The 14,829-nt window shown below is 60.2% G+C and overlaps 4 protein-coding genes across 4 annotated transcripts; all 4 read left to right on the top strand.

The window, feature by feature from the left end:
* Positions 1 to 939: 939 nt before the first annotated feature.
* LMXM_32_2520 (UDP-N-acetylglucosamine pyrophosphorylase,putative) lies at positions 940 to 2,622 on the top strand (the record flags this gene model as incomplete). The annotated part of the gene is made up of 1 exon (XM_003878459.1): positions 940 to 2,622. One exon carries the CDS (start codon positions 940 to 942, stop codon positions 2,620 to 2,622), a length of 1,683 nt encoding a protein of 560 aa, XP_003878508.1.
* Positions 2,623 to 4,855: 2,233 nt separating this feature from the next.
* LMXM_32_2530 (conserved hypothetical protein) lies at positions 4,856 to 8,734 on the top strand (the record flags this gene model as incomplete). The annotated part of the gene is made up of 1 exon (XM_003878460.1): positions 4,856 to 8,734. The coding sequence occupies one exon, from the start codon at positions 4,856 to 4,858 to the stop codon at positions 8,732 to 8,734; it is 3,879 nt and encodes a 1,292-aa protein (XP_003878509.1).
* Positions 8,735 to 10,064: 1,330 nt separating this feature from the next.
* LMXM_32_2540 (metallo-peptidase, Clan MA(E), Family M32) lies at positions 10,065 to 11,564 on the top strand (the record flags this gene model as incomplete). The annotated part of the gene is made up of 1 exon (XM_003878461.1): positions 10,065 to 11,564. The coding sequence occupies one exon, from the start codon at positions 10,065 to 10,067 to the stop codon at positions 11,562 to 11,564; it is 1,500 nt and encodes a 499-aa protein (XP_003878510.1).
* A 1,794-nt stretch (positions 11,565 to 13,358) lies between these two features.
* Positions 13,359 to 14,636, top strand: LMXM_32_2550 (putative isocitrate dehydrogenase; the record flags this gene model as incomplete). The annotated part of the gene is made up of 1 exon (XM_003878462.1): positions 13,359 to 14,636. One exon carries the CDS (start codon positions 13,359 to 13,361, stop codon positions 14,634 to 14,636), a length of 1,278 nt encoding a protein of 425 aa, XP_003878511.1.
* Positions 14,637 to 14,829: the final 193 nt, after the last annotated feature.

A 14,829-nucleotide genomic window follows, 5' to 3' on the forward strand; every position in this document is an offset into this window, starting at 1 on the left:
GTCGATGCGATGGCACAACGATCGTCTCATGCATCCTCTCTGACAAATATGTGGCGCTCGGTGGACTAGGGAGCTGCGTGCTTTGTGTAGACTCACTGCACCTGACGGCCGATTTGCACATGGGCGACGATCACTGCCTGGTGAGCACGTCTCTTGAGCGCGTGAGACAGCTGAGGACGGACATGGAGAGCTTCTGCGCTGACACCAACAGCCCCACACGCTCCTGATGTAACTGATATGGTACTCCTACATGTTTCACCTAGCGCCTCCCTTCCCCTCCCTCCCGCTTCTCGGTGTTTCAGCCTCTCTTCATCCACGCCCTCTTGCAGGCCTCTTGTGTGTTCTGTGCCGTTTCCCCTGACGCCGTTTTTGAACGGCACACGGTGCTACACTCGCGTACCCGACCACTGCGTCACGCAGGCTCACTCACCCCTGGAAAACTTAGCCACGCTGTCCTCACTCTCAGACACAACGTGCACGGATACCGACAGCTCGTTTTCATTTTTTTTTCGTCTATCTTCTCTCTCCACACACTCGGTCGCTCGTCTACAGAATTTTCTGAAGGCCAAGCCGTCAGTGTCTTTCTCTGTCCCTCTCCCTCTCAAGCTTTTGTGTCGTCGCATTGCCCCCCCCCCCTCCCCGGGCGACGGTCGCCGACTTGCCGCAGTTCGCACTCCGTCACCAACCCTTCTGCTCCCTTCCCACCTCTCTGCCGCCCTGCGAGCTGGGAGCGGGGATGACTCGTGTTTGTTTCACCGTTGCTCTCACGCTGTTTTAGCTGACAGCACTACCGCCTTTGGAGCTCCCACAGCATCGCAAAGATCTAAAAAAGGGGTAACAGCGGCAAACAGCTGCGGAACTGCTCGCCGACCACGCTGCCCGTGCGTCTGTGTCTGCGTCTCACAGCTCGACGTGCAGCTCCGACGGAGAAGCTGGGGCATGTCTTCGAAGGCCGCACTACTCGCTGTCTTGGCGGGGAGTGGCCAGGAGCATCTCGTCGATGACTACGACGCGCTTTCGCCATCAGAGCAGAGGACACTGGCGACTCAAATTCTGTCGTACACGAATGCGCAGTGGAAACACATGAACATGATTCTGCGAGACAGCCTGCACTACCTGAATTCGAGGAACGCAGCGGCAGGTACAGTAGGGGACGACGCTGCGACGGCTGCCCCGCACATTACGCCTCCTCCGGCGGACACGATCATCAACCTTCCTGCTCTCCTCGCCGAGAAGCCCAGCGAGTTAGCAGCTATCCGAGCCGCTGGCATGCGCGTCGTCGCGAGCGGCGAGGGGGCGGTGCTGCTGATGGCAGGCGGAAGCGGTACCCGTCTCGGCGTGACCATTCCAAAAGGCATGTTCGGGTGCGACAAGCTCGTCAGCGGACGTTCGCTCTTTGCGTACCACTGCCAGCGCATCCGCAAGATGGAAAAGATGGCCGCTGTCGCTGCCGCAGGTGCTGCGTCCGTGCCAGAAGGTGCCGGCCGTGGGACAATGCCGTTACTGGTCACGACGTCAGACCAGAATTACGCCGCGACGCAACAGTTTTTTCACGACAACAACTTCTTTGGGCTGCTGCCCGATCAGGTGTTCTTCTCTCGTCAAAGCTCACTCCCGTGCTACGACGAGGTGACAGGGCGAGTGCTGATGGAGGCGAGAGGAAGTATTTGCCTCGCACCGGGCGGCAACGCTGGCGTTTACGAGAGTTTGGCCAAGGCGTCCGCCACGCCGTCTGGAAATCAGAGCGTGCTGGCGAAAATCCAAGCACGGGGTGTGCGCTTAGTTCAAATCGTCAGTGTGGACAACATCCTCGCCAGGGTGGGGGATCCGTACTTCTTCGGCGTGGCCACATCATGCCAGGCGGAGGTGGTCCTCAAGACGGTGCCAAAGGTGTCAGCGACCGAGAAGGTCGGCGTCGTGGCGCAGGTGGACGGTGAATGGGCCGTCGTCGAGTACACGGAGGTTGGGGAAAGGCGGTCCGCTGAGAAGGATCTGGCGACAGGCGAGCTTGCTTTCAACTGCGGCAACATTGCTTCCCACTGCTGCACCATTGATTTCCTGGCGCTTGCTGCCAAGTACATGGAGACGAGCACCTTTTACCACGCAGCCCGCAAGACGATTCCGACCATCAACGGTCCAGCCCCCGCGATCAAGCTCGAGGCGTTTATCTTCGACGTTTTCCGTTACGCGAAGGACGTGCCGAGTCGGGTGGAGCGAGCCAAGAGGGCGCCGCTGCCGGACGCGGTGCAGATTCTGCAGGTGGACCGCACTATGGAATTTGCGCCGATTAAGAACGCCGATGGCGCTGCCGCGGACACGCCAACGACCGCCGCTCAGCTGCTCTTGGACCTGCACACCAAATGGGTGATCGAGGCTATCGAAGCGGCTCCGGGGACTCGTGCAGCGCCTTCGACCAGCACGGCCGGGCTGTACACTGAGCAGGAGCGTGCGACAGCGCTCCAGCGACTACGTGGCGGGCATTGTTACTGGGAAATTTCTCCTCTCGTTTCGTATGAGGGCGAGGGTCTCGCGGCATACGTAGGGCAGTTGATTCACCGTTCTGCCACCGGCAGCGGTGTCTTAGACCTGGAGGAGGCAAAGGCGGGCACGGCGAACATATGACAGCGAAATCGAGCCGGAAGGGGACAGCGAGACGTACTGGTTTCCTTGGAAGACGACTACAGGTGCACCACAGGACCCCGCTGTGTGCCTGACGGTGGATCGTCTGAGTCCATCTTCGGCCCTCTTTCGCGTAAAGGCTTCCCGAACGTCTCCCACCCGTCCCCTCAAGGCAGCCGCTCCCACCGCTGCTGAACGCACACACGCCCGTGCACGCACACCGGTGATTTGTACTGCGACTGCTGCACTCTCTCTCCACACGCGATAAGGGTGTGCGTGGGTGTGTTTGGCCTCTTTTACCTATTGGGGAAGGAGGGTGCGGGTGGGGGCTGCGGCTTCCACCTTTGTGTGACGCGCTCGCCCGAATCCTCATGTCGTTCGGCACGGGCCCTGCAGAGGTGGGAGGTGGCGTATCACGATGTACATGGGTACAGATGCGCTCTGCTGCACTCTACGCTGTCAATGTGGTATACACCCCTGCCCGCGCCCGCTTGTGCTGTAAGGGCCTCCGACCCGGCGTTGTGCCTGGTGTGCTACGCGGGATGTGCGGACCGCTCGACGCTTACATCACACCCCGCCCCCCTCTGTGATCGTGCGCGTACTGAGCTGATTGCGCACATCTCCCTTGCGCTACATGCCCCTTCCCCATCGGCTGTCCATCGCTGCCCCCCCCTGTGCCCCCTCCCAAGGACCAGCTGTGGGCTCTTTGTGCGCCGGCCCATGCTTCTCCGTGGGCCCCTTCCGCTTGACACACCCAGTTCCGCCCAGGGGCGTGCGGGTTGAGGAGAGGGCGGAGTGCCCCTGGCGCCACAGGCTCATGGCATCGCTCGACCTCTCGCTGCGCGTGCGGGCAAGACTCCCCGACAGCGACACCGTGCTGCCGCAGACCCAGTCGTGCGAAAATGCGGGCACTGTGCGCAGGCGCTCTCAGGCTGAGCTGGCATGGTGCATCGCATCCAGGCGAGGCATGAAGAGGGGCGCAGAGCAGGAGTGCCCCACGCACAAGACGTGAAGCGATGCACACGAATGAGTTCCACTGTGCATGTGCGCGAAGCATGCAGCACCTCCTGCGTCTGGCCGGTGCGGGCTGATGGGGCGCAGGTGCCCGGGGCATGGCGAGAGCACCCTCGAGTTGCACCACGGGGGGCCCTCCCGGCCCCCACCGTGGGGAGCCTCCACACCATATTATGGGATGCTGCCGCATGAAGCGACCGAGAGGGCGAAGCATGGCACACAGGCAGGGGGGGCGCGGGGCCTCGGAGGGCCCTGGCCTGAGGCTGGCGGGCTTGGTCCCTGAGCTCATCTGGCATGCACCTGGGCCACCCCCCGTTGCCCGCACGGCAGGCGCCACCGCCTCGGCTCTAGACGACGACCCTGGATGTCGCTCGCTTTGGATGAGTGCGTGCAGCCCACGCGGAGGCTCCGTGTGGAGCTGGTCGCGCCGCACGCAGGCAAGGAAGGGGCGAGGAAGGAGAGGGGGAGCCCGCTAGACGCACGGCTTCGATTCGACGGCAGACGGCTCGTCCTAGGCGACGAGGGATGCAGCCCGCCGCGCAGCAGGGGCTGGGCGCGCTGTGGGTGTGGTGTGTGTGTGTGTATACTTGTTGACTTGTTTGTCGGCGAATGCGGACACTTTGACGAGGAAATAAAAGGTGACGTATGGGCGTGTCATCCACGTTGGTGTCGCTCCCACCCTCAACAAATGACGAACCACGTCGTGGTGCGCAGACAGCGCTGTCCATGAAGGATGGACAGTGCGCGAGAAACTCGCGGTTTGTCTTTTATTTCGTTGGTGCTGTTAGTACGGCATGCGTTACGGCATGTGCCATTCTTCCCCCCTCCCCTCCCCCTGCATGAACACTCGCCTACTTCCTCGCTCCCTTCCCTTGTTCTCTGCCGTTCCCCTCCCCTCCCCACCGGCCACGTACATCGTCTCATCGTTTGTTTCCACAACGTCCCATTTTCTCATCATCACGTGGCGGTTGGTTAGTGACTCCGTCGCTCCTGCTCCCCATCGCACTGGAAGAGCGCACGGCCCACGTGCACGTCTGATTTTCTCCGCGGTGTGCTGGTGTGTCCTCACCTCCTCCCCCTCTCCGGTCGGGGGTTCATTGGGTCACGCACGCACTCATTGCGCATCTTCCTGCCGTTATTGTTTTTGTCCCTCTTCCTGTTGTTTGTGCGCGGCCGCTTCTCACCTCTCCCCCCCACACACACACGCACCGCTTTTCTGAGAATGGTGGGCCGACTGAAGCCCTCAGCAGGGGCCCTGTCCAGTCGGGTCAGTGGTGGTCTCCGCCGCACAAAGAGGGGGTCCAACCTCAGTCGCAAGCAGGTGTTTGAGGCACAGCAGAAGATATGGAAACAGAAGCAGCGCACGGCGGAGGAGGAGGCGAAGGCCGCCAAGCGGGAGCGGATGGCGCAAATCCAGAAGGCCAAGAGCAAAAAGATCCACCACGTCTTCGACAAAGCTACCCTGCACGCCGTTCAGGATGGCCTCACGAGCGCCATCGAGATGCTCAGGCAGAAGGTCAGTCCGCTTGCCCTGTTCATCACCGCCTTCACGGCCTTGTCCAAGACACCAGACCAGCGCCACGTGCCCTACATGCTGTCGATCATGGCCGCCTGCGTCCCGAAGCTGACGCAAGGTGTCTTACTGCACCAGTTGCAGGGGTGTTTTGGCCTGTGCGACCAGCTGATGGCCGAGTATGGCACAAACAACACCCTCATTGTCGCCAAGGCGTTGAAGCTCGCTGTCACCGTGCTCCTCTCCATCGAGTCGCCCACGGTGGAGCAGTTGCAGCTTCTGGAGAAGCTGGAGCCGAGCAAGCTGCAGACGGAGGCTATGAAGCTGTACTTGTCCAGTTTCCGCAAGGTGCTCGAGACGAACGCCCTCTGCACGCGCAATGCTGGAAGCCCGGCCCCACGCAAGGATCCGGCATCGGCCTTCTACAGCCTCAACGCTCGACAGCGCTTTTTCTGCGCTGGTCTTCCTGTTTTTGTGCGCGTGTGCCTGCGCAACCTCTCCGAGACCCCCGCCGCGGTCGTGGCGGCTGTCATGGCCGAGCTGACGCTGCTCTTTGACCATGCGCTTGCGCCGTACATTGTCGAGTCGGAAGAGGGCCAGCGGTGCCTCGACGGGCTCTTGTCGGAGGAGCTGCTGTCGCTGCTAAAGCCGCTGTATCAGCAATGCTGGGGAATGTCCATGGAGCTGCTTGCGACTGTATTTAGGCGGATGAGCTACTTGAAGCGCGTGCAGCCTCCTCCACAGGAGGTCGCCAAAGCGCAGGCCGAGTACGCGGCAAGCGTCGGTAAGACCACCAGCGCAACACAGCACGGCCCCGATCGCACGCAGACATACATCGCCTTCACAGATCGATTTCCGTCTGTGCCGTTCCTTGTTCAGGTGCTGAATAAGCTTCGCGTCATGGACGACTCCACTCTGAATGCCAAGGTGGAGCGCGCACTCGTGGCGGTAGGGTGCTGCATGTACATGCGCGAGTTCACCGAGCTGCTCGACTTTGATCCCCGCGCCGCCTACAAGGCGGAAACGGTGGTGCATGAGGATGCGGCAGAGCAGGCGGCGACTCTCTGGTCGACAAGCTACTTGTTGAACGTGTGGCGCCGCACCTCCTCACATGACTCGCTGCCGTTTCTCATTCAGCACTTCTTCCCGTTGATTCAGTTTTGCAGCAGGATGGCCGTAGAGTCCGAGAAGGAGCAGCGCGTCGAGGAGTTCACGCGGTGGTCTGCTCTGCAGGTGCAATACTGGCGCGTCGCCGCCGGCTTTTGTCACTACCCGGTGGAGGTCACGCTGGAGTCGTTTCGCGACCTCGCCAAGCAGCTTGTCGGCCTTCTCTCCAATCCGGTCTTTGTGAACACGAGCGCGTCTGCGATTCATGTGCTCTGCAGTGGCTACTACGCTCTCAGGCGCAGCGCGCAGGATGATGACGATGATGACGACAACCTCGACGGCACGGAAGTCCTACCCGACGACCTACGTGGCGAAGTCCCTACGAGCACCGCGGTGCAGCGCCGCCTTCGCAAAGACGCGCTCGACGAGGACCTCTACGTGCTGTCCGTCACCGACCCAGGGTGGAACCCGCACCGGTACCACAATATCACACAGGCGTATGCCGAGCTTGTGTGCGACACGATTTTCGCCAAGTTCAGCGCGAACATTATGCCAAAGCTGTGCAACACTTTCGAAGCACACGATTCCACGGCTGTCCTGCTGGCGATCCAGAGCTTCTCAACGGTGTGCAACAAGAGCGTCATGACAACCATTCTTGAGGGTATCCTTAACGTTAGCTCGAACATTGCGGCGCAAACAACGCGAAACGCCAGCGGCAGTAAGGCGGGCAACGCCCCTCTCACCTCCAAGCGCCGTGTTATTCTGGATATCGCGTGCGCCGTGGTGCCGCAGCTGTCGGCGGAGAACGTCATGACCCTCTTCCAGGACATCATCGAGCCTGTCCTGATGGACCCCGCACCGGAATCACGGCTTCTGCAGAAGAAAGCGTACAAGCTCCTCTACGCCATGTTTGAACACCGCATCAAGGACATCTTTCCAGTGCTGCAGCGCGTCCTCGGGCTGCTCTCCGTCAGTCGCCAGCACGTCACCGTCTCTGGTCTCAAGATGCGCATTCGCTGCCTTTCCTGGGCCCTCGACGCCTGCAAGATGTACTGCCCTGCCGAACTGCTGCCCACGATTCGCTCGCTCGTTGGCGAGGTTGTCCTTTTCTCGCGTGAGCGCTCGAGCGAGACGCGGGCGATGACGATGGATGTGCTGGATAAGATGCAGCGCTACATGACCGCCGCCGGCGCCCCGGTGAATGCGCTGCTGCTTATGGTAATAGCCGGGCTCTCGGGAAAGACCACGATGATGGTGTCAAGCGCAGTGGTGTGCATGGCGAAGGTGGTGTACCTGACGCATAGTGAGTTGCCAGCGTCGGACCTGCAGGCCGCCATGGCTGTCGGGTTCCAGCTCATGGAATCGAAAGACGTCGAAGTACGCACGGCGGCAGCCATTTTCGCCCGCATGGCGCTCAAGCTGGCGAAGCGAAGCCCCGCCGTAAAGGCGGCTGTCTCCAAAGCCCTGCCGAAGCTGCTCTACGCCATTGCCCTTGTCACGTCGCAGCCGAGTGTGTCGAGCAACACGCGCATGCAGCTCCGCGTACTGCTGGAGAAGTGCTTGAAGCGCTTCCCGATTGAGCAGGTCGACCCTATCTTTCCGCTTGGCAGCAAGAACTTCCTTCGCTACACGCAGAAGATGATGAGGCGCGAGGAGAAAAAGTCCGAGAAGGAGCAGAAGAGGCGCCGAGAGAAGCAGCAGAACGAATTCGACAAGCTGTTCCTCGGTGCTGCCATGAACGCCGGTCGGGAGGAGGCGGCCGAGGAGGACTTGCTCGAGGCGGGCGCCCTGAGCAGCTTTGTTGCCAAGCACGCCGCTCCCGTTTTTCAAGGCTTCGGGGGTGCCACCATTGCTGCCGGTGATGGCATGGACGACAAGGACGACGAGTACGACAACATGGTGCTGGACTTCCAGAGCGACGGAAAACTGCGCATTATCAGCAAGGAGGAGAAGCGAGCGGAGGAGGCGCACAAGGCCCGCCAGGCGATGGCTGAGCGGCTGATGCGGCGCAAGAGCGGACTAGTGATGGCCTCAGCCTTGAACGATGAGGCAAACGGGCGTCCAGGTAAGCGCTCGCGTGCAGAGGATGAGGACTTTGAGAATGAGGAGCTCACGCTTCGCTATGGCAGCCGCGTCACGGAGGATGCGGCCCAGAAGGCGACCGAGGTGTACAAAGGGGGTCGTGGCTCCGTTGGCCCGAGCGCACTGCAGGTGTCCCGTCTGCGGGACGAGAAGGCGGTGAGGCGCGAGATGAAACGCCAGCGTGTGGAGGAGGACATTCGAAAGGGCGACGAATTCCGCGGAGCGGGTGACGGTGATGTGAAGCGCGGTAACCTTGACCCGTTCGCGTACGTGCCGCTGAACCGCCGTTACATGAACCGCCGCAACGCCCGCGACGCCGTCCACCGCTTCGAAGTCGTGGCCAACAAGCACCTGAAGGGCAACAAGGCAAAAGCCGCGAAGGAGGCGAGAGACAAGTGAAACCGTGGTCTACCGCGATTGTAATGGCGGTGTGCAGGATGTGCTGGCGCCGCCACCCCTTTGACTTGGTCTCGCGCTTCTCTCTTCTTCCGTGGGTCTCTTCTCCCTTTCTCGCCTTTGACCGCACAACTCCGTAACGACCGGCTTGTGTAGTGCGACCTTTGCGACTGTGCGCACGCCATCGTGTGTGCTCCGCTGTGTCTCGACGCGTATCTAAGAAGGAACGGACTTAAGTACGGTTGTCTTTTAATCCCCGTGCGTGTCTCTGTGTGTTGGTCTCTGACTTCCTTCTCGTAAAGAATCGACCTGTGTCGTGGAGTGGTAATCCAAGAAGAAAGGCGCAGCGCTTGGGAACCGTGGGGAGCGCAAGAGAACCACCCGTCTCCGCTCTTTTCCCGCCGTGCTTTTCCATGGCTTGCGCAGTCGTTGGTGGTAGTGGTGGTGGTCGAGGGGGGGGGTCAGTGATGAGGTGTCACGTGCGTGATGGCAAGCGCCTTTTCATATCCGCCTACCCGCACTTTTCCATTTGCCATGGCCGTGCACTGGCGCCTCGCGATTGCAGGAAACAGGAAAGGGGGCTGGGAGAGCGAGCGTATCGCGAGAGGAGACGTGTGGCACGGGCCCTACCAAAGCCGCCACAAGAGGGAAGGGGCGCTCTGCTCATCTCTCCTTTGTGCGTGTGTGTGTGTGTGTGTACATGTTCCCGTATTCTGTGAATGACCTTCGTGAGTCGCCGCACGGGGACATGACCCGGGTGCGCCCTACGCGGTTTTGGAAGTGAGCGAGCGTGACGCCGGTAGAGTTTTGGTGACGTCATCCTCACGACGAATTATGGGTGTGTCTTTCCATCTCGCCGCCCTGCCTCTCTCTTTTCTTCTCTTGCGTTCTGCAGCTCCCCCCCTCCACCCTTTCCCCCTCCTCCTACACAAACATCTTTCACCGTATCCTCATCCCCTCTGCACACCACCGTGAACTCCACTGGCAATCCTCTATCGCACCACCACCACTGGCACGCGCACACACACATAAAACCAACGGCGCGGTGGACGCCTTCTGTCTCGGTTTTGTTTTTGCGATTGGTGCTCACGTATCGGTTGCCTGCCCTTGGTGTGTTCTCTCCTCTATCACGTACTTGGCGTGCCAGTGTGTACCCAACCTTTGAGCTGCACCCTTCTTAGCACCGTTGACACCGTCCACGAATTAACGGAATACTTACGGCCCCCTCTTCCCTCCCTTTCCTCATAAACCAACGGCAAAAACGTTCAAGGCGACGTCGCGCCTTCTTGTGCCGCCTTTGTTTCTGCGCACGTGCAACCCGTGCCTTGCAAACATGGAGTCGTACAAGAAGCTGGAAACGATCTTTACGAAGGTCTACCGCCTGGACCACTTCCTCGGTCTCGGCAATTGGGACATGAACACAAACATGCCCCCCAAAGGCGAGGAATCTCGCGGGGAGGCGATGGCGATGCTCTCGGAGCTGCGCTTTGGCTTCATCACGGCACCGGAGGTGAAGGACCTGATTGAGAGCGCCACCAAGGGCAGCGACAAGCTGAATGCGGTTCAGCGCGCAAACTTGCGTGAGATGAAGCGTGCATGGAAGAGCGCTACCGCCTTGCCGGCAGAGTTTGTGGGCCGCAAGATGCGCCTCACGACACAAGCGCACAGCGTGTGGCGCGACAGCCGCAAAGCCAATGACTTCGTCAAGTTCCTACCGGTGCTTAGGGACCTGGTGGCGCTCGCCCGTGAGGAGGGCGCCTACCTTGCTGCTGGCACCTCCCTATCCCCGTACGAGGCGCTCATGAACGAGTACGAGCCAGGCATCACGACACAGAAGCTGGATGAGGTGTATGCAAATGTAAAGTCCTGGCTGCCGCAGCTGCTCAAGGACATTGTGCAGAAGCAGTCCGGCGACGCGGTGATAGCGTTCTCGCAGAAGTTCCCGCAGGACAAGCAGGAAGCACTGTGCAAGGAGTTCATGAAAATCTGGCACTTCGACACCGACGCCGGTCGCCTCGACGTCAGCCCCCACCCTTTCACGGGAATGACGAAGGAGGACTGCCGACTAACAACAAACTACATCGACGACACGTTTGTGCAGAGCTTGTACGGCGTCATCCACGAGAGTGGTCATGGCAAGTACGAGCAGAACTGTGGCCCACGCGAGCACATCACGCAGCCGGTGTGTAACGCCCGCTCTCTTGGCCTGCATGAGAGCCAGAGCCTCTTTGCGGAGTTTCAGATTGGCCACGCGACGCCCTTCATCGACTACCTCACAACTCGCCTTCCTGAGTTCTTCGAGGCGCAGCCAGCGTTTTCGCAGGACAATATGCGCAAGTCGCTGCAGCAGGTGAAGCCTGGCTACATCCGCATCGATGCGGATGAGGTGTGCTACCCTCTGCACGTGATCCTGCGCTACGAGATCGAGCGCGACTTGATGGAGGGCAAGTTGGAGGTGGAGGATGTGCCGCGCGCGTGGAATGCGAAGATGCAGGAGTACTTGGGTCTCTCAACGGAGGGCCGTGACGATGTCGGGTGCCTGCAGGACGTGCATTGGTCCATGGGTGCGCTCGGCTACTTCCCGACGTACTCGCTCGGTGCCATGTATGCGGCGCAGATTATGGCGAGCATCCGGAAGGAGCTGGGAGACGACAAGGTGGACGAGTGCCTACGCACCGGTGAGCTCGGCCCCCTCCTGGAGAAGCAGAAGGAGAAGATCTGGGACCATGGCTGTGTGTACGAGACGGACGACCTCATGACACGTGCAACAGGCGAGACACTGAACCCCGAGTACCTGCACCGCCACCTGGAGGCGCGCTACCTAAAGGCCTGAGCCTCGGACGCTTGACACAAGCGCTCTCAGCACATGACGTGTCTTTATTATTCTTTGTTGCTGCATTCGTTTCAAGTCCGTCTGGGAATGCTCACACCGTTGCCTTCACCGTCTATTTCGTGGCGCGCATGAGCCTTGTATCGAACAGCGTGATAGATGCGCAGTGCGCAGCAATCCTTTTTCCTCTACATGGCCTTCATTAACGCTCGCAGAAGTCCAAAAGTGAATGCACAGTGGTTGGGGGTGGGGCGGGATAGGGATTACCCAACGTAGAGCATTAGCCGACATCGCGCTCGATTCCGGGAAAAGACGGCGACACCTCCACACTCCGTTCTCGATTCTGTGCGCTTTCCGCGGATCGCGACGACGGCAGCTCATGTGGCAGCGCGTCAAACGGCCACCACGGAGTCTATCGTTCAGGAGGTCTGTCGGAGGCGGTCCTGATGGCACAGATACGTTGCACAACGTGCTCGATTTTCACGGCATCTGCCCGAATTGTTTTTTTGTCGGTGCGTACTCTTTTTCGGTCTTGCTTTCTCGCTAAACCTCCCTGCACCACGTTTTGTCTGTGCCACCAGCTTTCCAACGACCTTCATAACGGGGGAGGGCGACACCCCTTCCCCCTTCCCCTTCCGTGCGCGGTGTCGCACGGTGCAGCGCACACCCGACCTCTATGAGGGTAGGCCATGCAGCCCACCCACACCCCTTTTTCTATCCCTGCCAGACTGCCGAACCCTCCTCTCCACACACCCACTTCTGCTGCTGACACGGTCAAGCACCGACGACGTGGGGAGGAGGTCAGAGCGGTGTATCGTTACGGGTGTGCCGGCGGTCAGGTCCTAGATTGGCGCTGCGCTGGAGCGTACTGCGGCAGTGAGCATACGTGTGCCATCCGTGTGCTGGGCAACCTGTCAGCCTACACTCAACTTCATCCCACCCGGCCCTTACACTGCCTACAGAGCTGGGGAGCCTGGGTGCCACCCCGAGGGGGGTGCACCGGATGGCGGCCGGCATAGTGGGCGTGGCTGTGAGGCGACCCGCGAGGCGGGTGGGTGCGCAGAGTGTGTGGCAGGGGGCCGTAATCCGATGGCCGAGGCGGCGCATTTGCTGTAGCGCGCGTGCCTACGGCATGCTTCGCACCACGCGGGTGGTGCCTCTGCGGCAGGCCTCGGGTGGTGGTGGGTCGAGTGTGGGCCACATCACGCTCTGTGGCGAAGCGGAACCGTTGAGCAACACTGAAGGGGGGGGGTAACGTGCTTGTCGCATCACTTTTTCATCTGAACGCATTCTCCTCTCTCTTTCGGTCTCTCTGGCACACACACACACACACACACACACACCTGTCTCTCTCTATGTATTTACGCATATACCCATACTTGCATACATATACATGCATGCACCCTCTCGCACAGTTGGTGCCTTTTGCATGTCAAGCAGCGGTCTTAGAGGCAGCAGTGTAGTACCCACGTCCCCGTTGACCTTCGTCCCAGGGATTTTCTTCCCCTTTCCGGTACTCAGCACCGCTCTCGTCTCGTCTCTCTGTGTGCCAGTGTGTGCGTAAGTCTCACACGCAGTGGTCGTGCTCTCACTCGTTGGATCCTCTTCGCCTTGCCGGATTTCCCCTCTCCCCCTTCGTCTTCCTCCTCACGTTTGAGCGCCTCGCTTCTGTTTGGTGGTGCTGGGGGTGGCGCATCGTCCGCGGTCGGGCCACGGTTTATGAGAGTGTGCAAGCGTTCTGTTTTCTCTGCCGCGGAGACGTGTCGTCGTGCCTCATCGAAAGGCAGGCATCGCAGAATGGCAGAACCCATCTGTTTCGCGAAGGGGGCGCTGGTGGTGCCGAATTGCCCCATTATCCCCTACATTGAGGGCGACGGCATTGGCAAGGAGATCACGAAGGTGGCGCACCGCGTCTTTGATGCAGCGGTGGCGAAGGAGTATGGGACCACCCGGACGATTTCGTGGTTAGAGGTGCTCGCAGGGGAGAAAGCGTTCGAGCAGAAGGGCACCTGGCTGCCGGAGGAGACCATCGAGGCATTTGACAAGCACCACGTTGGCATGAAGGGCCCGCTAACGACGCCGGTTGGTGAGGGGATCCGCTCGCTCAACGTGGTGCTGCGCCGGCGGCTGGACTTGTTCGTGTGCCAGCGCCCCGTGCGATGGTTCACCGGTGTCGGATCGCCGATCCGTCACCCAGAGTGGGTGGACATGGTTGTGTTCCGCGAGAACACGGAGGACATATACTCTGGCGTTGAGTGGGGCCAGGGCACCCCCGAGTCTGCAAAATTTGCAGACTTCCTGAAGAAGGAGATGGGTGTGACGACGGTGCGCTTCCCTGAGACGAGCGCGTACGGTGTGAAGCCGGTTTCGCTTGAGGGAAGTGAGCGACTGGTGCGTGCAGCGGTGCAGTACGCTATTGATCACCATCTTCCCTCTGTCACGCTGGTGCACAAGGGCAACATCATGAAGTTCACAGAGGGTGCCTTCAAGAAGTGGGGCTACGCCTTGGCCGAGCGTGAGTTCCCCGAGGACGTCTTTACAATGACGCAGTACGACGCCATCAAGGAGAAAGGTGGGAGGGAGGCGGCTGAGACGGCGCTGCGAGAGGCGATGAACAGCGGCAAAGTAGTCATCAAGGACTGCATCTGTGACGCCTTTCTGCAGAACACGATTCTTCGCCCATTAGACTATAGCGTGATTGCCACCATGAACCTGAACGGCGATTACGTGTCCGATCAGCTGGCCGCGCTTGTCGGTGGCATCGGCATCGCGCCAGGCGCGAACATCAACTATGTGACCGGCCATGCTATTTTCGAGGCGACGCATGGGACGGCGCCGGATATTGCCGGGCAAGGCAAAGCGAACCCGTCCTCGCTCATCCTGTCCGGGGCTATGATGTTTGACTACATGGGCTGGTCCGAGGTGTCGGCGCGCATCATCAACGCGCTTGAGATGGTCTTTCAGGCAAACATGGCAACCGTCGATCTTGCGCGGCAGATGACCGGCGCCAAGGTACTCTCGACAGCTGAATTCGGGGAGGCCATCATCAAGAAGATCAACGGCGACGAGGTGTAGGGCAGAGGCGGCGCTGCGATGCCCACCAGTGGTGTGGCAATGAAAGAGGGAACACCGGCGCATGCGGAATTTGGCACTCCCGACTCTGCCGCGCCGCATTGTGCTTCGCTGTGTCTTTTCCCCCTCCCTCTCTCTTGCTCTCGAACCTTTCCGGTCTCCTTTTTTTTCGTGTTCATAGAGCGGCGTTCAAGTA

This window comes from Leishmania mexicana, chromosome 32, assembly GCF_000234665.1.
Source record: "Leishmania mexicana MHOM/GT/2001/U1103 complete genome, chromosome 32".
Taxonomy (NCBI): domain Eukaryota; phylum Euglenozoa; class Kinetoplastea; order Trypanosomatida; family Trypanosomatidae; genus Leishmania; species Leishmania mexicana.